The following is a 24,757-nucleotide window of genomic DNA, read 5'->3' as shown; positions in this document are numbered from 1 at the left end:
AACTGAAGCTTTGTAAGTTTCAGTTGATAAGTTTTTCAATAAGGCAGAAACTTAGATGTTTAAATTGCTTATCTCAAATAAAATGAATTGCCTTGATTTATTTCTTAGTTATTAATTAACAAAATTAATTAATAAATCAGATTAAATTGATCTAATAAGCTAAATGAATTATTTTTCCTAGACCAATCTCAATTCTAAAAACATTTTACTCCAAAATGACTAAAAAAAAAAGGCCCTTTAAAGGTTAAATCCAGCAAAATTATCATGAAAATGGTCTTAATTAGTTGAAAATTATTCTATCAAAGTAAATTTAAATTATCAATGATGGACATTTTAGGAAATAAAAATAAAGTTTATTTGCACGAACTCTTTTAGCAGTCAACAAAGCACAGGAACACTTATTGGATAATTTATTATTAAGTAGTAATGTACAATGTAATGTCAATTTGATTAGTTTTTAAACATAGCAATATCAAATTGTCATTTTAAAATAACAATCTAATTTTATATCCATTGATTTCCCAATTAATAAAGACATATTTTTTACTTTATTTAAAAATAAATAATATATAAGTCAATTCTACACTGAATAAAATTTAACACTTGATTATAGTTTTAACTTCTGGAATCCATGATGATTGGCAACAGCTTCCTTTACATTATAATACCAAGGGCCAATATTTGTATTTTTCAGCAAGTCTTGAAATGCTAAACACCCTTCGATTGAACTAAGCATACCATAAACAGCCTACAAAAATAAGAGGAAAGACATGGTTAAGCATTAAGATATATATTCATTATTTTATGAAATTTAAAAACATGCTTATAATAATTTCAATAAACTGCGTTTATAAATATATTTTGATAATATGGAGATTTCAGCAGTAAATAAGAAGCAACTAATTAAAGCTGTTATATACAGAATTTAAAAAAGGATACTCAATGTTACTGATACATAAAACATGCAAACTACAAATACATATGAATGAATTGCTTACTGGGTTATATTTTTTCATAAAGCATTTAATTCTTAATACAGTTTTAGAGTTCCATATTATAGAAAACTATTTTTTTGGCTTAACAGGCAATTTAAATTCATTATTTTATGTGATTCAATTGACACAGTCCTATATTCAGGATATCCTAGATTAAAATATAGTTCAATTTTACTTTTTTGCTCTGAAAGGGAATATTACAAAAAGATATTAACTCCTATTTATCATTTCAACTAATAAACTCAGTTATAATAATTTTTTACTACTTATGATGTTTTTTATTAAAAAGAATCTTAATAATAATTGTTATAACTATACAAACTATAAAAGAGAGTTAAAGTTTACTTAATAGTTAATATTATCCATATTTAATAAATATAGTTTACAAATCATTCAAAAGTCTTAAAAAGAGAATGCATTTTTTTCCCCCTTTGTAAGTAACTACATCTGAAATTGGATTTAAAAAACAAAGTTTGCTTCTGTATTTTAAAATTAATGAATATCCAGATAATTTATTATAGGATTTCCTTTACTGTATTCAGGACTTTGGCAAAGTATTTGATTTTTCATTAGATTTTGAAAATTAGGAGAAATATAAATCTATTATTTTTTGAAAGAAAAAAGCATGCCAATTTGTGACTAGATTTTGCCTTGAAAATTCCACCAACAGAAAAAGAGAGTGTTCATATGAGAATATTGTAAATTAAGAATTTGCATATTCTATGTAATTTGAAGAAGTCAGAAACAATTTGTCATAGTTGTGAAGAGAATCACTATCACAACTATGAAAAAATCTTTTTCTCCACTAAAGATAATATCATTCTGAGATTTATTGTATTTTCACAATACTTGGATGCAGAAATGAAACTAATGAAAAATTTTGGAAGTGCATGGACAATTATTATTATCCCTATAACATTTTGCAAAGGGATTTCAAACTTGTTCTGAGAAATATTTCCAGACAGAAAGATGGTGGGTCAATAAGATGTTTTAACTTAATTTCATTAAGCACCACTTCATGCACTAAGAAGGATGCTTTACTTAAATGGCTGACTGACATTTAAAGGGAATTGTCTAATGTTTGATAAAGTATTCAATAACTGTTTGAAAACAAAACAAGTCAATTTATACTTTTAAAAATGTTGAAAATAAAAGTTGACACCAGATATATGATTTGCAGATGAACTAAATTTTAGGACTTCCCAGAGAGGACATATACTCCTCTCCACTTCTAGTCCTCGACTTTCACCGGATGAACGGTCTAATGGATCTTGTCTGACTTCATCAAACAGCTGGAGGATAAGCCACAACAATAACTAAATTTTGAAAAAGATGAAGAGATACTTTCTACATTAAAGAAAGTCTGGACTAAAACAGGGTTGCCATGCCACCGGGAGAACAGCAAATTACAAAATCGTCTAAAAATACAGGGAAATTTGAGAATTTTCATAAAACCAGGGAATTTCAAGTTTTTAAGTTATTTTTTTCCCATCTAAAAAATGGTGACCTCTAATGATTGCAAGAATAAAAGATCGAAATCATAGTTTCTAAAAACTAAACAATTCTATTTGTGACTGTGTAATATGAAAACTTGGCCCCTTTTTCACCCCCATGTTTTCTAGATCTTCCAATTTTGTTTTGCAAGACAATTGTTCTTTTCCCATGAGATTCCAAAACTGCAGCTAATGAACATGTACAAGACTTCTGTAACTACTTGAAAGAATAGAATACATTTCTCTGGCGGAATTAGCAACATTCATTCTGCGGAAACAAAGCAGTGGTGTTTAGTCAATCATACTTAAATTTATTGAATGATTTGTTTATTATTTGCGAAACTGTGAGCTTATTCAAAGTAGATTAGAGAATTTTTTAAAAAATAGCTCAAAATCTGTATGTAATACGAATTGGACAGATAAAAAAATACATTCTGATTATACTGAATGAGTTCGAGAAGTTCCACAAAATCCATTTATTGCATACTGCCTGCTTTGGAAGAAGATAATAAATTGAAGTAATATGGGGAAATAGGCACTTACTAGTAACACCTAAAGAGGAAAACATACAAGATTGTGCACTAGTTCAAAAGACTCATGACTGATTTTGGACTCAGTATCTAAAAGAAATACAGGAAAAAATGGCATACCAAATTTAATGTCCGAAAATAAATCAATTTTGGAATTTTCTAGTTTAAGAATAATCATTTAAAGCTGAATTTTTAAGGGCATTAAAACCTGCTGCATCACATTTGCCCTTTAATGTAATCAATAATATATTGGAAATATTTTCACTGAAAGTGAAATAGGTAAAAAATATATGTTAGACTGTACAGGAATATCATACCTTATTGGTTAAGGATTAGCTCCATAAAACTGATGGCTAGAAAATCTGCAGAAATTTATATCCAAATACTTGAATTGGCAAAAATGAATAAATAATTAAAAAAAGTAATCTTGCTTTGTAACTTTTTTAATTAAGTAATCATTAAATGATTTGTATTATGATAACAAAAATGTTTTGTGTTTTATTTCACCCAAGTCTTAAATTTTGTGTGACTTATTCTAGATAATAAATAAAAATAATCTTTTTCTGTATGTAAATGTAAGCATTCTTTTAATATGCAATTTCAAATAATGTTAAATTGTTGCTTCTTTTCCTTGCTTTTACCACTCCCTTAAAACCATATTCCAATATAATTAGCACATGTGTGCTATTTGCACATTTTCTCGTAGAATAAATGTACAGGGAAAACACAGGGAGAATTTTTTTCCAAATTTGAGTGGCAACTCTGTAAAAAAAAATGAAAAGGCAGAAAAACGAAGATTTTCAACTATAGAAGAATAAAATAGCTTTAAAAATTGATGTTTAAACAGAGTAACTAAAAAAGTAAATTTAAAACATAGCAGGTTGTTTTTAGTTTATCTTCATAATGAAGTAAAGATTTATTACTTTAGTTGGTATTTTCTTGTATTCTTCTTCATTCTGCTAAGCAAATGATCAAAAATAAGATACAGATGTTTGTAGGATTAATACACACACACACACACACATATATATTTATGATTTTTTTCAACTAAGGTATGAATATGATAGTGAAACAAGTATTTAATAGTAGTTTGAGTGAAATTAGCATCTAATAAAAGTGATGTGGAGATTAATAGGAAAGGCACTGGCATTTCAATCTTGAAACCCAGGTTTAACTGTAAGTTTTAGTTTATTAACTGTAAGATAAGCATAATTATTGCTTGACACTTATGCATGAAGAATTTGTAAGCAAGGAAGTAATGGTCCACTTGAACATAAGTAGAGAAAATATTTAATTTATTATTTGCCATTTCCCTCTTTGGAAATTTTCATTTTCTCTTCTAGGAATCCTGTATCATAAAAACAAATTATGCAAGTACTTACTAAATCTGCAAGATTCGGTAAATCACCACCCATGAATTTCTTTTTTGAGCCAATTTCCTTCATCCACTGTCTAGAGGCATCATACAAAGATTCTCGTACGTCATCTTTCAACCCATGTCTAAAAAATTTAGCAAGTTAGTTACCTACATTGAATTTTATACATAATGAATAACATATGCTTTAATTTTTAGTAAGGAAAAGATATTAAAGAATAAATAATATTGTGGATAAGTGAAAAAAGTATAGATTTGAATATTGACATATTCATCTGAATTGTCGTGAGTTCCCTGATTTACCAGATAAAAAAAACTTACCTAGTTAAATTAAATTTGAACAAGTAATAATTATGGCCTTATCTGTAATTCTATTATTGGAAAAAATTATTTTATTACAGAATTTCTAAAATTACATAAATTTTTTTTTATTTTAAAGCAATTCTAAATAGTAGAATAAATAGAATAATGGAGAAGACATTGAATTTAGTTGTTTGTTAATGCTGCAAAATCATATTCAGCAATAATTCCTCTTGGAAATATAAAGGCATGATAGAATTAAAAAAACTTTATAAGAAAAACCCTAGAATTTATAAAATTTAAATTTATTACTTTAGTTGAATATCTAAGGAGAATATGGGTTTAATTGATGCCTCATGATGCAACAACTATATAAATGTGCATTCATCTTTTAATTGCATGAATCTATTGCATTTTCTCATTAATCGATCTATTTGGAGAAATATTTTACCTATTGATGGTGGCATATATCCGACTACTTTAATCTACTGATTGGATAAAAATCATGCTGTAGCTAATTTAGGGTTAGACATATATTCTGAGAGACTGATGAGAGAAAAAATGAATGATGATATATAATGTAGTATAAAATACTGATTATAATTTTTGTGCTCTTGGGAATAAACTTTCCCAAATTGTTGACAGCAGTTTAGATGTAGTGAATGTATGTGTTAAATAAAATAATTTAAAAGTATCAAATTTAAAGAATTGCTTTTAATGGTTTAAGAAATACATAAACATCAATAAAAAAATGCTTCCAAGTAGAAAAGTAACAATGTTTTAAATTTTCATTATAACCAAAATAAAAAATAATGTCAAAGCTCTATTTTTTTTTTTTTTTTTTTTTTTTTGCTCTTACAATTACTGACAGATATATATATATATATATATATATATATATATATATATATATTATAGGAAACAAACAAGATACAGATTAACAAACACTATTGTACAAAATGTAGTTCCATTTTTTATCCTGGTAGTTCAAAATAATAATAATAATCAGTTCAAAGGTATAATAAAAAATACAGCTTTATCCAATTTTATATTAAATTATAAAAATCTATTATAATTTTATATCAAATTATAAAAATTAATGTGCATATTTTCTTATATGCACATTAAACCATTAAAATTTTTAAACAGGAAATTAATTAGAGCTTAAACAGATTTAAATAAATATAAATAGCATATATAAATCAATTTTTGTAAATATTCTATTAACACAATAGATATAAGGTACACATATTATACTTTAGAACATACCAACCTAACACATACAATAACACATTTATAAAAAAGATATAAAAAAATTGCAGAGTAAACGCTTTAACAAAAATAAAAAGGGAATAAATATCCCTAATTTTATTGAAACTGAAAAGAAAAAAAAAGTAATTCCAAATGTAAAATTTTTTAGAACAATTAAATTAAAATTAAATCTTAATTAAAATTAGAATCTTACTTTTTCTTTAATCTTTTTCCAACAAAATACATAGCTGTGGCTCCAACATAAATGACAATAAGCCTTTCAATAGTTGAGAAATTTTTTTCCCATTCTCCAACTTCAGAGAAATAATTGAAAGCTTGTAGGGCTTCATTATATGATCGGTAAATATTTGGAGACAGAACATGAACAAATACATTATCAGCCCATTTCCGCCACTGCCTCTCTTTCCTATAACAAATGAAGAAAAAAATCTGGCTCACTTGTAAATAATTACATTAAATCTTAAAATGAAAACCAATCTTTAATGGGTAATTCCTCTTTTTTTTTTTCCCTTTGCAATCCAAATTTATGATAAATAGCAACATTAATGTACACATTTCAAACTATTTAAATGTTATAATTTTAATAAATATGAATGATTATTTATTTTTTGAAATATTACAAGTAGTGTTTAAGGTCATTAAATATATAGTATTTCTCCATCAGGAAAATTCAGCAATCTTATTACTCCAAGTATAAATTCAAAAAAGAATATATATATATATATATATATATATATATATATATATATATATATAAAGTTACTTTACACTCACTTTAAAAAAGTATCTGCACTTTCTTTATACTTGTCTCCAAACATAAGAAAATATTTATTCATTATTTCTTCGACTTCTTTACCGTCTTCATTAATATAAGCTACAGGAACATAATACTTTAGAACTGATTCTAATCCAAAAGAAACATCTTCAAGAAATGTCCCCAAGATGCTGATGATAACTGAAGAATCATTCAGTTGATGCTAAAATGAAGAATTACATTTTGAATACCAAAAATTCAAATACAGATTACATGACAGGTATTAAAAAAAGAAGAAATAGAAGAGAGAACTTCTCATAAAATCTGAGAGATATTGGTGAGTAGTCAACAATATGTTGAATATACAAATTATCATTTAATATAAAACAAATGTTTAAAATTCTTCATTTTATATATGTAAGAATTAGTTTTAATATTGCTAAATCTAATTGTAGATGACACAATGACATTTGCATTAGCTGGCTGAAATACACATGCACAATGAATGTTTAGATGTTAAACTAAATTCTCACAAATTTAGAACCATATATCTTTAACAAAATATTAATGAAAGTTACACCTATAAAGAAATCAAAAATTACAAAAGAGAATGCATCCTTTTGAGTAGATGTATAGCATATTTAAAAAATATGATCACCCAAACATCTAGAGATTATATATCTGATACTTATGTGTTCTTAAATAATTAACTTTCTGCCGGTACAATAAGTAATTTTCCATTATAAACATTAAAACTTTTAAAAACAGATATGAATTTGCATTAACTAAAGATTTTACATTGTTTGTTATATTTTTTTAGATTGTCTCACAATTAATATATATATATATAATAATAATATTTTAAAATCTAATTTAAACTTAATATAATATGAATATATAAATAAAACATAATATGAAGTTAATATGGGCTGAATTGAGCTAAAAATTAAGAAATTAATTAAGTTTAAATTAGATTTTAAAATATCATTATATATATATATATATATATATGAAAAATTATATTTAAACGTATAAAATTTCAAAATGGAAAAGAAAGAAAAATTAAGTAAGAGATATTAATCATTTGAAATGCTAGAAAGTTCTTATTTTAAATTTTCAACTCAATATTACATAAATCTACATAATTACCCCCTTTTATTAATTTCTAAGTTAATATTTAATCAATTAAAAATTTCTGGACTCACCTTTTTGGATGCTTCTTTATCTTCAACAATAAGAATTGGAACTTTTTTATATTTTGAAAATTTCAGTTGCTGCCTCATAACAGGATTAACTTCAATTATCTTATATGGAATACCATAGAACTCAAGAAAAGCACGAACCTTGCAACAAAACGGACATGTTTGATATTGGTAGAGGGTTAAATCAAGTCCGATACCAGTAGCTGGACCAAATATCTAATGAATGAAAGTAAAATTATTTTTAAATTATAAATGTTTCACTCATGTTTTAATTGGGTATTTGCAATTAAAAAAGGGGAAAAAAACTGCACCAATAAGTAAAAATTTGTAATTATGAAATTTGGGAAGAACAGTTGTACATCTGACCATAAAATTAATAAAGAAACAAGTAAATTCTTAATGCAGAATATTGTTTACAATACAACAAAATACTTATGATAAATTCAAAGAATAACATACATACATATAAATATAGAAAAAGTAGCATAAAAGCTAACTAGATTAAAAAGCTGTCTACTAGCAAAAAACTTTAATTTTACAGACCATACATCATTTTATTTTTTTCTTATCATAAATAATGTGATGAATAGTTATAAAATTTCACTATTTCAAACGAATAAGAAAGATTGGTGAGAACCGAACTCGCATGTTCGGGTTTATAGCCGAGTAACAAGACCACAGGGCAAAATTAATTACTTGTGTCCAGTAGTTGTTATCTGGCTTATAAGCTTCACCACAGTATAAATAACGGCTATTTACTTTACTATAAAAAGGAAAGAAATAATGGATAAATTATCATAGAATATTGCTCATGAGGAAAGGAAATATTCCAATGACATTCAAAAAAGCGTTTTGTTCACAGTAATATACATATTAATGTATTACTTTATAACTGATTTATTTAATATATAAAATTAATATGAAAAACCGATTTAAAAGGAACTGTTAATACAGCATTAGTCAGAAAAAATTAATTTTTTAAAAATAGATCCAATAAATCTTATTACTAATGCGTTAAAAAAATCAGAACACAAAACAGAACAATATATAATGTTTGAAGTAATTTTAAGTTATAAATGTATTTAGTATAATTAGAAAAAATAAAATAATAAAAGAACAAAATAAATTAAAGAGAATCTTTTATTACTTCTCTCGATGGTTTAATATCCACAATGTCATCATTTCTTGTGTAATCTGTTTTTTCTATAAGAGCCACACCGGTTTGATGCTTTTGTTTGGAATCAGAAGGTGACAAATAACTATATAATCCAAAACCAATACCCACGGCACCAATAGCAGTTCCAATAATAAGTTTTCGATTAGATTGAGTTTTAGGGGGGGCAGCAGCATTTAATGTAGAACGCCACCTTGGTTGCAGAAAAACCGGACATTTTGGTCTTTCTTTATGGATTACAAGACTAAATATTCGATTAACAATTGGGATTTTCAAACGAGACGCCATTAGAAAATGGTTCAGATCTCTATTATAATTTCTAGTGCTTACAATAAATTCAGAAGATATGCATGCTATTTTTTCTGAATTTATCCTATTTCTTCTATTTAAATTTCAAATTTTTGTATTTTGTTTACATTCATTCACTTTCGTTATGCAACAAAGAAACACGGTTAAAGTCAATAAGTGAAAGCTCAGCATCTGAATTTAATAAAGATAATTCGCTGCTTTTAATCGTATAATATAATATATCAATCGTATAATATATTAATTTAAATGCTTTGTTTGATAAGTAGACGTAGACTTTATTATTATATATATTATATAGGGAAAGAAAAAAACATGTGACATAAGAATCATATATATTATATATGGGTTTTAATTTTTATTTTACTCACAACCGTGAAAGAATTTAAAATTAAATAGTCTGTCAGCAGCAGTTGTGTGTTTAGAATCATGTTTGATAAAATGTGACAAAAGTTGAATTAACAGTATTGAATTTAAAATCATGTGCATACCGAAAACTCAGCCAATCTAAACTTTCAAAAAACATTTACTTTTATGTTTTATTTAATGCTCTTGATTTTGTAAACAAGTAAGTAATTTTATTTATATAATCATGTAATTAGTGTATTCTTTCTTAAAAGATTTACGAGTCAATGAAATATATTTATTATTTCTCCTTAAGTCAATTCGTACATTTTATACAAGTTTTTTTTAATGAAGATTTAAAACTTTGTAAAGGAGTACTTAAATTTGCTTTAATATATTTTGAAACAAGACATTGGTATTTTTATATTAATCTGTATTTAATACAGTACTGTAAACTTACTATCCTTTGAATTAAAATTACGTACTGGACAAATTGTTTTATAGTTTCCAGCGAATATGAGTCATGCTTATTAATGTGTTAAGCTCATTATAGTTTCCATTATCAGGTTATAACAAGAAATAAGAGCTATTGTCTTTTAAATAATTAAGATACTGTGTAAAGTGTGATTAGATGTGACTCAAACAACTAATTATAAAGTATAAATTCTTCTTGTTACTGTAAAAGTTATTTGTTGTGTTTACATATAGAATTACAATAATACAATAAGATATGATTTGTCTGTATCTTTCAAAAATATCAAATCAGTGTCTTCAAAGTATGGTCTCTTGAATGATATTTTTTCTATTCACTTTTATTTTTTAACTATAAATGTCGAGTAAATTTCTTCCCTCCACCTCCTTCCAAAAGAAAACATCAATGAAGAGTTAAAATAATACCAAGTTTTATTTAAGTTTTTTATTTAAATGAAACTTGATTGTTTTTGTTTGAATTAAAAATATTTTGTATAGTACAGTTTCTTTAAAAAATTTATGCTACTTCCAGAGAGTCATTAAATATTTATATTGTGTATGAACTGCTTCATTTTACTAATTGATAATTAATGCTTATTATTTACAAGACATTAAAACTGCATGATTTTTATTTCTTTACATTGTTAGAATAATAAGTCTACTGAAGTATTGAAAAATGATGTAATAGTGAAAGAAATATTTAATTCTGTCTAAATGTGCTTTACATTCTAACGGAGATTATATAAAATAAGGTTACAAAATTGATTATAAGGCTGTGGATAAGATATTTTCTATTTAATTTGGCTGATTAAGGATCTTTACAGATTATACATTTTTCATAACATAATCTGTAATATATTAAATACTAAAAGTGTGATTGTGCTGACTATTGATAATGTTAGTTTAATATTTAGTATGTATTACTATTTCAGTAATTTCCTTCATATTTATCTTGGATTGTGTGGATTCATTTATAAAAATAATTATGCTTAGCTTTATATATATATATATATATATATATATATATATATATATATATATATATATATATATATATATATTTAAGCTATCTCTTTAAAAATTTATTATCTTTTTTTGCTCCATTTGTTTATATAATTCTTTTCATTTAGTTAAATTTAAACAGGTGTGTTTTTTTGCTTCTTAACAATTATACACTTATGTCATATATTTTATTCATGTATAAAACTATCTTTGAATGCTCTCTTACTAATACAAAAAAAATTCTTTAATGCTGGAAGGTAATTGCTTATATTTATAAGTAATGATATCTTTTAATTTAAATCTTAGTGAATTTCCTTTTTTTATAAAAAAATCTTACCTTACCTTACATGTTACCACAAGTTACCTTATTCTAAAATTAACTCTTTGATTCTCAGGCTTCAAGCGAAGGGGTAACAAGTACTAATGTCTACAATATTCTTTTTCCTAAATCAATATGTGTCCAAGAATTCCTATCAGAATCTCTTAATAAAATCACTAAAAAGAGATATTTCTGTCACTTTGCTCTTGTCTTCTGGTGTGAAGGAACACAGACCAAATTCGTTCACACATACAATCTTTCCCTCCCATGGTGAAATAAATTGAATTATTCCAAAATTTACTTTTTTGCATGCATCTGGAAAATTATATTGATAATATATATATATAATCAACAAAATTTTGCATATACAGGCCGTATATATAAAAGATTGGAAAAAGCAGCATAGGAATTCTGTAATAATTTTTATTCTTCATACTTTCAAGCGAATAATCATAATTTTTATTTTTGTGTAGATGTTTTTATCCAAAGCATGTCAAAAATAAGGTAACAATTAAAATTATAATTTACACAACTTAGAAGTTACAATAAAGCTGGGTTTGAAAACTAGGAATTTATTTTTAGATAGTAAATTAATTAGAAATTTTTATATATATTTGTTGTTGAAGGATTCATGGTTGAAAAATTTATTTTACCATGGCAGGCAGAATTTGTACATAGGGACAAAAGCAGGATGTGTTTGTTAGTGCCACAAGATGAATAAATGTGGCAATTTTTCTTTTTAGTGATTTTATTACAAGATTACAATAGGGATTTCTTTGACACATGTTGACTGAGGAAAGGGCATCTGGGGTATCTTTGAAACAATTGCATAGGCACAATGGATTTTTATTTCTTCGCTCATGATGCGGTAAGCAAAGAAAAAGCAATTTTTAAAATGTGTGTTGACAATGATTAAATAAAATGTGGGATTTGGATCAGAAAATAAAAGAACATTTAAAATAAAGTAACATGAACTAATTTAAGATAAAGAAGCAGAAAATTAATTATTATTAAAATTAAGATATATCATTACTTATATATATATAACAAGATTTGAAGAAACAATCATGTTTTTTTTAGTGCTTTTTATTTTTCGTAATTTGAAGAAAATAGTCACATTTCCATATATTATCAAGATTCTTCATCTAAGTCATGGTAAGTTTGGAGTATTATAGAAAGGTGGAAAGCAGGAGGGAGAGATATCATAAAAATTTCTTTTACAAAATTATATTTTTTATATATATTAAAAACAGCATTTTGATTTTATGAGAAAAATAATAGCCTGCACAGCTTGGAAATCAAAGTTACACTGAAGCTGGAGTTTGAATTATTTGGAAATTACCTTTGGAATGTAGATTAAATAGAAACTGCTATATTAATAAATGTAAAGATGCAATTAATGAGAGATGCAGTGTGAAAAGAAAGGCAGAGAGCATGAAAAAAGCGAGGGTGAGAATTTATTTTGTACTTGTATAGTAGTAGAAGGGAATTTACTGGTGGGACATTTTGAGTTTGGTGCATGTTAGAGTCGTAATGAGATTTTAAGTGAGCCTGTGAAACTTAGAAATTAAAGGCTGAGGTTTGAGTGATTAAAAAATAATTATTTTTAGTATACAAATAAATTAAAATTATTATATAACTATATATATAAATATATATGTATATATTTTATATATATTATATTCAGCTTAGTAAAACCAGTTTGTCTGATTTTAAAATTGTTTTCTATATATTAAATCCAAACTATACAAAGATCTTTAACTTTTGAAATTCCCTAACATGTGGCTTTCCCATGCTTCTTAGTATCTAATTTTGGATACTTAAACTGTCCAGTATAAAAATGCAGTATTGGATGAAAATAATTACCTGAAATGAATGCTTGTTCATCTATATTTTAGTAAAACTCCTCAGAAACGTCGTTTTCTGTTCCATTCGTGACAAAATATTTATAGCAAAAATTTTAAAAGAATCTCGATTCTTTTCTGGAAAGAAATATTTAAAAGCATTAAAAGTTTTGTTTAAATTGCATTTGATCTTGATTCCCCATTATGCTGGAAACATCAAAATGGAAAATTTTGTTGTATGAATAAAAGATATAAAATTAAATATATTTTTTATTATTTAATTATAATTATAATATTATTTCTTTATAATTATAATTTATTATAATTTAATTATAGTTTAATAATTATAATTACAATTTAATTAACAATCTTTATAATTACAACAAATTAATTTTATGGGATTTTAGACTTGTATAAGAAAAATTGTGCTCTTAAACAAACATTAGTAAATTTCAATAAACACAAATGGCCCTTTTCTTGTTAGAAAATATGGAGTTTGTTATCCATAAATTACTAAGAGAAATACTCTGTCAAAATATTTGTAAAATTAAATAGTTAATTCCTACAAAGAAATAATTACGGCATAAAATTCCTGTTTTTCTGCAATTTGTTGTATTCTATAAGTGACATTATATGAGCTGACGAGTAAAAATTTTACTTTATTACAAAGACAGAAGCTATCCTCCACATTTAAAAGTAGCAACTGTTAATAAAATAATAGGGCAATAATTTAAAAAAAATTTTAATTTCAGTTTCTTTGACGCATTTTTAAAATATATTTTTATATTGCAACAGTGCCGAAAACGTTATTTTTTTTAAGAAATGCATGATCATTAGCATTCTTCACTTTTACTCTAATTTGGAAATATTCAACTGCTTTTAAACATGGTTTCTGCCAGGTTTGATGAAGCCGACATAGGGTTCATCCCATTCCGGCTTAGTAAACAAGAATGTGCATAAAAAGAGAGCAAAACTGGAAATATTCAATTAACACAAAATGATCGATTTCAAAAGATTCTTGTGTTTTAAGCTCTTCTTATGAAAGGATTTCATTCCGCTAATTACGATTTCCAATCCCTTTTCACCCTTTAACATTCTTCAGGTTAATTTTAAGATTTGTGCTTTTCCTGGCATTGCTAAAGTATGTGCAACATTCTTTTTTCTCAAAAGCTTTTTTGTTTTTTGTTCTTTAATAAAAGTCCCTTTTATTTTCTCACTTTTTATCTGTATACCATGCTTGTATTTGTAGACTGTTGTTGTTTTTTAAGTGCTAGCTTTATGAGTCATCTCAACCTTCATTTGTGTTTGTTTTGGAAGTTTATTATTTGTAGTGACCAGGTATTCTAATTTTTGACTTATTTTTTCGGATTGAAAAAGATCATTTAAATTTCCTCAGCTTTTAAATAAAATGTTTCGCATTATTCCGTCTTTTGAGTAAGTGTAAATAATTCGCCGTAAAATATTTTTAAAAAGACTCATTAAATTTAACCAGTAAAACCCTGGAAACTTGTTTGGACTTCACGTTTAACTTAAATTTTAAAATTACCAGTAAAAATTAAAGTTACCAGTGACTGAAGTCACGGTGAAACATGTTGTGTCAGAAGTGAGTTAAAATTTTTTGATACTTGATTCGGTGCTGTTTGTACTGGTTGAGAAACAGAGATGTTGGCTACAGAAGTAATACAGTAGGCGTCACTTAATGTGATCGCGACCAATTTTATCATTCGATTTATGTTTTCAAAAACTCTGATCGAGAATCGACATATTCAGATATACATAAAAGTATTCATTTAATATGATTACTCCATTGTTTAATGTTATTGCTTCTGAAGTAGATAATTCACTAGTCTTTTATTTTCAACCGGCAGTAATGATGGACACCATTTCCAAGAAAACCTCTTAAAGTCATTTTCCCCATGGAATTGTGTTTACATTCTTTTATCTGGAATGGAGTGATCTCGATCGATTTAAACAAATAGCTACGTTGCCAGATTTGGTTTGAAATCTGTTGGACATAGCCATAAATTATTATTTCCTACCAATACTAAAGCAAAGTGGGTACAAAATGAACCGATTTGAGAGTTAAAGACAAAATTGAGATTCTTGACAGGCATGAAAATTTACCAAAAATTAGTCAATGCAACTATGCAACGCAGTTGAAAAATTTACATAATTTTCTTACTAAAATTTCAAAACCCGCTGACATTTTTTGTGAGCAAGACTAAGTAATAAACATGAATGCTTCCAAAAGTAAGAATGTGTTAAAGAAAGCCTTTGACGAATGCCGAAAAGAGTAAGTATTTGATATATTGAAACCTGGCATCATAGTTCAGCAAATTTTAAAAGGATAATGCGAGTTGAACCTTTAAGGAATAATTGGAATAAACAAGTAATAGCTGATTTTCCCAATTCGATTAATGTTATCAAAATTCTTAAGACCCGAAGTGATTATTTGAGGCGACAGGTACTGTATATAGGATAATATTATTGGATTGATAAGTAAAGTATCATCATAGTTTTAATTCTTCTTCTAACTTAAATTTTAAGCACAGAATGCAAAGGCTTATTTAACGTTAACTGAGAATGGCATCGTCGGAATCGATATAATGTCTTTTCTAGTCATCTATTTCTCGCCATTGTTATGTTTTGATAGTTGAATACAAGGGTCGTTGCCAGTTGAAATTATGTATTGGATAATAATAAAAAAAATAGTTTCTTAAAATGATATTTCTTATTTTTTCATAATTAAAGATTTGGCTCTCTATTGCAAAATAAAGACAGTTTATCTTGCTAATTTCCTTTTTCAGTCTGATTATGTCCTTTATGTATAAACCTCATAATTACTAGCATTAATAGTAAAATAACCAGGCCTATAGAATTAGCTATGGCAATCATTTTTTTTGTCCCGCCCCATCTATTAATTAAAATGTTCTAATTATGAAGTTAGTTGATCTAGTCACTTTAATTTTAAAGGTTACTACTCGAAAATTATTGAAATCCTAATATGTTGTACATCCAAGAACTTATCGTGAGATTTAATATTGCTTCTTTTCGAGTAGTTTTTATTTAACGTTAATAAAAAATATCATAATTCTGCAAAATCATTACACATAAATAAATAAATAAAAAAATTTGGGAAGATTTTAAAACCATGTTTTCTTTTATGAAACACTTTTCGTATCTTATTCAAAGATATATGTAATATGGCAAAAATTAACCGTGAAAGTTCACTTCAATGTTAAAATAACTTTTAAAAACATTTTTTTTTCAAATTCTTTTGAAACTCTTTATCGCATGATTAAAAAAAATTATTACTTTATATGTTTACAAAACATTATTGTACTTTTTTTAAAATACAAAACGCTAAAAAAAAAATCACGTGTTGAAATAATCCTACCTAGTGAAATTTATCTATCAAGTTTTAAAATGAGTGTAATTTCTTTTATCATTTGTTCTTTTGATGTTTCTGGTTCCATAGAAAATTTTCTCCTGTTCGATATAGCATAGAGGTTATATAGTGTCGCCATTTCTAAAGTAATCAAGTAAGTGGTCTGGAGTGAGCACGTCATTTGTAATGGCAGTTGAGTACCTGAAAGTTTAATGCGCTTCTGAGGGATTAACTTCAATGTATAGTCAGCGAAAAGGAAATGACTGCATGTCGTTCAACATTTATGAAACTTTTTTTTTTCAAAATGTTATTTTATTTCAAGTCTAAGAATATTAAAATCCTTTAATGCCATTTTGATTTTAAATAATAATTTAGAATTTATGAGTATTGAATTCCCAAATTTTCCTCCTGAAATAAATTCTTTAAAAGCATTGATTTTTTTTTTTTAATCTGGAATGTTCTATCTGAGTTGTGTTTTTTACCAGAAATTCATTGCTGTTATTTTAAAATTGCATAAATCTAAACTTATAAAGGTGTGTTACATATTAATTTGATACGTATCATTTAAAAAAAATTGAGAGTTTTTCTGAATAATTATCAATTTCAAATGTTTCCACTTTATTACTTTCTCGTATTCGTATATACGAGAAAGTATTGCAATCATCAAAAAATTCGAACTTGAGATTCTGACGAATCTATATGCTTTAGATCTCTCAGAGTTCGAAAAACACAATTTTGGAAAATATCCGTCTGTCTGTTTGTGACAAAGATAACTCAAAAACGCCTTGAGCCAGACGGATGAAATTTAGTATATGGTCTTTATACCAAATTTGTAGATTTCTATCAAATGTTAAGCAAAATCTGCTTTGTGGAAGTCGGTCTGTCCAGCTGTTTGAATATAATTTAACACGATAACTACAAAAGGAAGAGAGATCCACAAGATTCGAGATACAGAATGAACGTTTATAATATAGACTCTTTCCGAATTTTGAGCTAAATCCAACTAGGGATTGGCATTTTGCCGGTCTGTATTTTCAGAAACATGTCACTTGATAACGCAATGACTTAAATATATCAAATTTGGTATCGGATTTTATGACTACAAGTATAGCTCTGTGTTAAATTTTTATTTCAATCGGTTGAGAAAAGCGCTTTTAAAGCACCATTTCGATTTTCGGATGCTATTAAGCGCATTCCAGGGATTAGTCGACCAATAACTGGCCAAGGATTACACGATAGTTCCAATAAGGACGCTAGATTCACGCCAAAAGTTAATATTTCGTAACTATTGTACGTCAGTGTCATGCGAGGCGTTCTCTGGGATAACACCTTTATGAGAGAATATGCGAGGAAGTTTTGGGGAGACGTTCCGACTGGTTTTTAAGAAATTAGTTTTATGATTATTACCAATTATTTTAGTTTTTGAATAAAATGGAGTGATTTCTGCATCAATTCCATTTTGTAGTCGAAATCGGTTATTAATTAATCTCAGTGTTTTTTTGTTTTTTTTTACTTCAGAAAATTATGGGAAAGTAATATCTTTATTATCTCCACTAGAGCGAACTTCTGATTTTACAATCAACGAAAAAGGAAAGATTTAAGGCACGTGCTTAAACATAAATATTCATGCATCCATGCAAAATGTTTGTATCGCTGATTTATTTTGTGAACTTCGATTATATTCGAGAATAAAAAAAAAGTTTTAAATTATTCATAGTTTATTTCCTAATATTAAAATTGCCAGTATTTCAGTTCAAAACATCATTATGTTTATTTCGATCATTCATTAATGATTATTAAACCGGGTTTTCGAATCAATCGTTAATGATAACCATGGTTAGTAATAATAATAATCGTTTTTTAATATTCATTGGATTTTACATTTCAACTGGAAATATATATCTGTAAATAATAAATTTCCTTTAAAGTATATATACGACTACGTTCGAAATGATTTATTTGAAAAATAATTTTTTTAATAATTAATAATTTTTGCAATAAAATAAATTGAAAAAACGTCTATGAAACAATAGTATATTAGTAAAATGTCGAATATATTTTGAAATATAATTTCTAAAAAGAGGTATGAAGTAAAATCTTTTCATTTAGAAGTTTATCAAATTTATATTTCTTAAATTACCTGCAATTTAAGAAATACAGTATCTTATTCCTAAATCAAGCAGTAAGCATTTTCAATTCAATTTTTAAATTCTGAAGCTCGACTGATAAATAACTTAATTTTTAAACTTTTTTTTTTTCCGATATTGGAGCATCATAATTTTGAGAGTTATAGATTATTACTGGAATGTATTTAGGATATGGAATTTCACATTCCAATTAATATGCGCAGTTCCAGGTAAATAATTGTCAGATAATCTTGGATCAAAAATGACATCTCTGTTTAGAGGTTTCTTGTATATCCAACTTTCAAGGCGACTCGAAAATTTTTCTCCTTATCTGATATAAAAATTATTGACTTCATTCGTTTTATGAGATTAAATATCCAATTCAAAATTTTAATCAAATCAATTTTTTAAAAAATTCTTCAATCGCTTCTTTTTTCTCTACATACAGAAAAATTTATTATAAGGTAATCGGATTCTGTAATGATTTAAATTAATTTAGATGGAATCTGTTTGATTATGAGTTCTGAAAAATATAAATTTTTTTCAAATACAATCAAGTTTACTTTCAAACAGTCTCAAATGACGTTTAATTCTTTGTAACTGAAGACGGCCATTTTCAAGCTTAAAAACCATTTTTCTTCCTTTGTTGTAGGCTTTTATTCTTTTAAAAAAATATTTCTTGATGCATCAGACAATCGATTTGGTATTCACTTTGTCCTTCTTTATAATTCCTGTTCGCTCAGTTCTCCATTTCACTGTTTCATTCATTCACTATTCTTGATTCATTTCTTATTCTTGTACAACATCATATCAGATTACTAATGATTCATAACTTTAATTAGAATATAATGACGATTGTCTCCACCCGAAAACACTAAAAACCGATTTCTCTTTCCTTGCTGTTAGTATTTTGAAGGGAGGAGAGGAGAGGGGGGGGGGGAGAAGCTCCTTCGTATCTGAATGCATTAATAGAAACATTGCTCAGTTTTCAAAATTTTTCGATTTGAGATAACTTTGGTTGCTCAGTAGTTGGTAATGCTATATTGTTAATGTCGTTTTCAAAAAGAACGTAATTGCTTAACGCAATTGAAAATTTCTGTCTGTGGGATGAAGAATGATCAAAATACGCCAGAGGAAACATCGTCGTTAAATTTATTGAAATAATGAGTTTCTTTTTTGCTATGAAAGGGTTTAATAAAATATAAGTACATGCAGGTTATGACTGATAGAAGTTTTTAACTTTTTGTATAAAATCTCGCCTGGTGTTCCACGGGCCTAGAATTCTGCACATAACATCTTGATATCTTCAAACCCTTATTTCGCTTTCTGCTCAGCTGGTTCATCTAAAAGATGCATCGACTCAAATGGGATTCATATTATTCTTTTTCTGTTTCTTTAATATTTCTTTAAAAAACGCATGCAAACTTTAGTACAGAATTTACTCTATCATGTACCATCGCTTATTTTTTTTCAATAATTTCAAAGCTTCTTTGTCTCTGATTATTAAAAAAAAAAGTTGCAAGTCATTATGAAAGAATCCCTCACAAATCTACAATTTCATTGTAATCAGAAGAATGCACGGAGATTGGGAGCAGCTCTTAATAAACTTCATTTATACAATTTGCCTTGATGCACTTTTCATTCAAATTCTAAATTGAAGTAGTAAAAAGTAACTATCTACATGATTATTCAGATTCATTTTCGAAATTTGACGAAACTCGTAATAAACTCGTAGTTATTATTCGTAGTAAAGATGGTACTTTAACTTTGGTTGTAGGATGTTGTGAAATCAAAGGCGAATAATACTCGTGTATCTGATTATTCTAATTAATTTTATTTTCATATTCTAATTTATTGTTGTTGTTTGTAAAGTAATGTTGATATTTTTATATGAATATTATGGTACGATGCAGTTGTTGAACATCATAAATTTTAACCATGTTTGAATTGATTTGTAAGAATTTGCATGCATTGTTCATACATAGGATTTCATGTTGTCATATTTTTAAAAATTTCAGGTCATTGGAATAATGATTATAACCGATACTAATGATGATATAACTAGAAAAATATAAATGATTTATAATTAGTATAACATTATGTTGGAATTTTAAAGTAGTAAATAGTTAGCAGAGTGTGTTTTATTACTATTTTTGTTGTATAATTATACAACGTATTAATTTAACCACGATCCTGATCTAAATAGATTAAGTGATTATGTCTTTACACCAGAAACAGAAACGAATTCTATCAGTTATGCAATATTTTATGCAATGTTATCATTTCCACTTCTATTAGACATTTCAAATCTATATAAATATTTGCTATAAAAACACTTTTTTTATTTTAACACTTTATCCAAAAAACACTTTATTTAGTTATAGGATTTGGCAATGTCGCAGATGTGATCACGTGATTACTCTTTCAAAAGTAAACAAACACGATCCTCATTCCGAATGTTTGCTATGAATATTTAAACAAATATTTTCACTGAATTATCATCAGAACAATGAACGAAGACGAATTTTAAAGGTAAATGAAAGTGTTGAAGAATCATTCATAAGATGCAGTCAGAATGAATGAATGAATAAAATAAAGGCATATATGTACATCTTAGTTTACAGAATGACGTTTCCGAACTATTGAATCATCGCCACGTTGAATATAACTAATCACTCAGAATTTTCTATCATTATTGCTCAAGTATAATTGAAATAATGTAATATAAATAAGATAAAATATATTTATTAAAATTGATTAAAATGAATGAATCAATCTTACTAATATTCACTATTTTCGGCGGTTATTTGAATTTTATTAACACTGGCCGCCTTTGGCGACCAGCTTGTTCGTCCAGTTTATCGACTATTTAGGTTGCTAAACGATTAATTTTTTTATTTGATACGACTGAAAAACATGAATTCAATCAGTACTCTGCAAAGTGAAAAGTATATATAGTACGAAATAAAAACGGAAGTGAAAATCCTACTACTGAGTCTTAACTAATGCTAAAAACACACGATTGTTTATGTGTCGTTGGGGTATTAGAAAATTATATTTCGTTTTGATATTTCAAAAATATGATATTAGAAAATGCAAATTTTAAAGGAAATGTCCATTGAGACATTGAAAAAAAGTATAGACCGATTAGAAAATGGTAAGAGGATTTTTCGGATTATAGGCATTGGAGGCATGGGTTGACCTTAAGTTAAAATATATAATAATGTAATAAAAACTGGCAAACTTATCAAGTGAAATAAAAACTTGTTCAATGAGCCCGAGTTGAAAAGTCGAGAGGGTGGGTGGAGACATGAACTTGAGTATATTAAAAATTTATCTTTTGCACTTTGAAAAGTAATACGATGCATAATTATGTATGAGTGAGTGTAAGAATTCCTTTTAGTGCTTAAGAAATTTAAAAATACAGTTATGAATTTGTTGTAATTATTGATTGTAAAAGATTATTATTGATCGTAAGATTATTATAGATTGTAAGAGATTTTACTGTTATACGATTTTATAATCATTATCTAACAAGAATGTAAAAACAGTTATTTCTTCAAAATATCGAGTCTGACTGGATGTACGGTTGAAAATACTAAAAGATGAGACAAAATTTGGTCAAAACTTTAAAAAAAAAAAAAAAAAAAAAAATGCAGTAGTTTTTAAGAAACATGTTTAAAAGTTAAATTACTGTGCGCATATATTAACCCTTTGGACTTAAAAAAGTAATTGCATAGTTATTCATGTAATACTATGATTTGTTTATGGCTCCGAAAAATAAATACATTTTATTGATTTTAGTTGAATTTCACCGAAAAATTAATCTACATCCTCGTACCATTCTGTAGGTATTTTTAACAATTAAATTTAAATAAATAAAACATCAAAACAATGTACTGTTTTGAATGGTACCTGAGAGGAGAATGCAAAGAGTTAAGATATATATACTACATAATAAAAGAAAAAAACAAATTGAAATATCTGAAGAAAAGGAATTTATACAAATCGTATTTAAATCAACAATTAAAAAAATTGATTAAAAATCAAAGGAAAATTGAACAGTAATGAATTCAATGTCGCTGAGAAGCTAATTTTAAAATAGTAAATGAATTGTTTCTGTGTAGTGATAAGTTTCGAAGTTATGACTGAAAAGCATTGAAGCGCTTTACCCTCATTTCGCTCCTTTTTAAAGAGACGTACCGACTTTTTAATAGAGTTGGAATCATTTTAAGTGGTAAGGAATGTTTGCGCCAAAATCGTTTATAGAGTCGGTGTAGAATTGTATCAAATTCAAACCAATGGATGTTCGATTCTGTATGAATACTACTTTAAATAACAATAACAATTTTTTTTAATAAAAATCAGACAAGACATTTTTAATTACAATAAAATTCTTAAAATACAATTTTTACCTCATTATCAAAATATTATTCGATTTTTGTTCAGCTTTGATATCCTTCCGGGTGATCGAAAATTAGAATTCTAATAACGGCAAACTTCATTTTGATGGAATGGCGCATTTATCTGTAAATTATTTTTAATTCGTATATTTTATCGAAGATCTATTCTCTAATCGTTTTCACTAAAAGCAAATGTGAGGTGTATTTCAAAAATTGAAAACATAAACCAGAATCAAATTAAAATTTACAATAAGCTGTAAGTTGAATATTTTTGTAAAGGTACTATTATAAAATTCGAGGAAAAAACAATCCGGTTTTTTTTTTGTTGTTGTCTAATTACAATTTAAAGGTGGTGAAAATTTTAATGACATAAAATTCATCTTTTGTTTTGAAAAGTGACGATTCACTTCTATTCAAGAAGAAAAAATGCAAGAAAACACTGTTGCAACCTTGAAAATGTGCTATAAAACTGAATATGACAAAATAGAGAAGCAAATCGTCCCACGTTTGTAAAATTTCTTCCATGTTGTCTGAACCATTCATTAATAATGATTAAATAACCTACGCTTGGATCTTCTCTGTAATTTACATTAAGTGCGCAGTTATGCGAGAGAACTTCATTGCCGGCCTGTTGATCAGAAATTAACATCATTTCCTATGCTTTGCTTGATGCTTTTATATTGATCTAATTTTATAATATTTAAACAATGTGATAATAAATTAATTTACAAGCAGACTCTTATCCTTACCGTATTTTTGAAGTCAACTTTAAAAGAAAATGTTCAAAATTTCATGCTTATATATTTGATATAATTTCCTTTAAATTTCTTTATTTTAATATCCAACTTAAGAATTCGTCATTATAAATCAAGGGTATCGTTTGAGCATTTCATTAATTTTTTTTATAAAATATACAATTTCAAATTATTTTTTTCATAATTTATTGAAATTTTCTGTAAAATTTATCAAAAAGTGCATTATCTGTCGATATGTGTATTCTTGTGAATGCTGTAACTTAAAAATGCACCAAGCTACATGCATGAATTTTACTATATAATCCTTACGTCAAAGCTGCAGGTAAAGCTGTCGGATTTTTAACCCATTTATCGACGGTAAAATGTCCAAAATTCATATTTGATTTTCTTCACAATAAAACAAAAGTAAATACAAAATCCACCGTGACTGAGATGACTTTGCTTTTTATTTTTCGTATATAAAGTGTGTAAACAAAGCATTATAAATCGTTACAAAATTTAAACTTGAGATTTTAAAGAAACTCCACGTTTCAGATCTCCTGTGTCCGAAAAATATATTTTTGACATTTTGTTTATATGTGAACAATATTCTGGATTTCTGTCAAATTTTGAATGAAATCCATTCAGAGGAATGCTGTCTATCCAAATGAACACGATAACTACGAAACGAAAAAGAGCTAGATGGATAAAATTTGTTTCACAG

The 24,757-nt window shown here is 26.5% G+C and overlaps 2 protein-coding genes across 2 annotated transcripts in view; one reads left to right on the top strand and one right to left on the bottom strand.

Annotated features, from left to right (window-relative positions):
- Positions 1-393: 393 nt before the first annotated feature.
- On the bottom strand, positions 394-9,533 carry LOC129971420 (prostaglandin E synthase 2-like). Its single transcript, XM_056085173.1, has 6 exons — positions 9,069-9,533; positions 7,925-8,137; positions 6,740-6,942; positions 6,159-6,371; positions 4,401-4,518; positions 394-748 (listed from the first exon to the last, which is right to left on the bottom strand). Exons 1-6 carry the CDS (start codon positions 9,381-9,383, stop codon positions 608-610), a joined length of 1,203 nt encoding a protein of 400 aa, XP_055941148.1. The 5' UTR covers positions 9,384-9,533; the 3' UTR covers positions 394-607.
- A 286-nt stretch (positions 9,534-9,819) lies between these two features.
- LOC129971419 (WD repeat-containing protein 47-like) overlaps positions 9,820-24,757 on the top strand; it is a 58,751-nt gene continuing 43,813 nt past the window's right edge. The window contains exon 1 of the mRNA XM_056085172.1: positions 9,820-9,969. The gene's annotated coding sequence lies outside the window, so the exon portion shown is untranslated. The remainder of the gene's footprint in view (positions 9,970-24,757) is intronic.

This window comes from Argiope bruennichi, chromosome 6, assembly GCF_947563725.1.
Source record: "Argiope bruennichi chromosome 6, qqArgBrue1.1, whole genome shotgun sequence".
NCBI classification, from domain to species: Eukaryota; Metazoa; Arthropoda; class Arachnida; order Araneae; family Araneidae; genus Argiope; species Argiope bruennichi.
Note: the sequence above shows the minus strand (reverse complement) of the source record. Positions and strands in the feature narration are given on the sequence as shown.

Bases quoted from the DNA above. Each gene is read 5' to 3' on its own strand.
- LOC129971420 (XM_056085173.1), bottom strand. From the start codon at position 9,383: ATGGCGTCTCGTTTGAAAATCCCAATTGTTAATCGAATATTTAGTCTT. The intron at 8,138-9,068 runs GTAATAAAAGAT...TTCATTCATTAG, and splicing joins ATATTAAACCATCGAGAGAA to ATATTTGGTCCAGCTACTGG. The intron at 749-4,400 runs GTAAGTACTTGC...TTATTTTTGTAG, and splicing joins TACCGAATCTTGCAGATTTA to GCTGTTTATGGTATGCTTAG.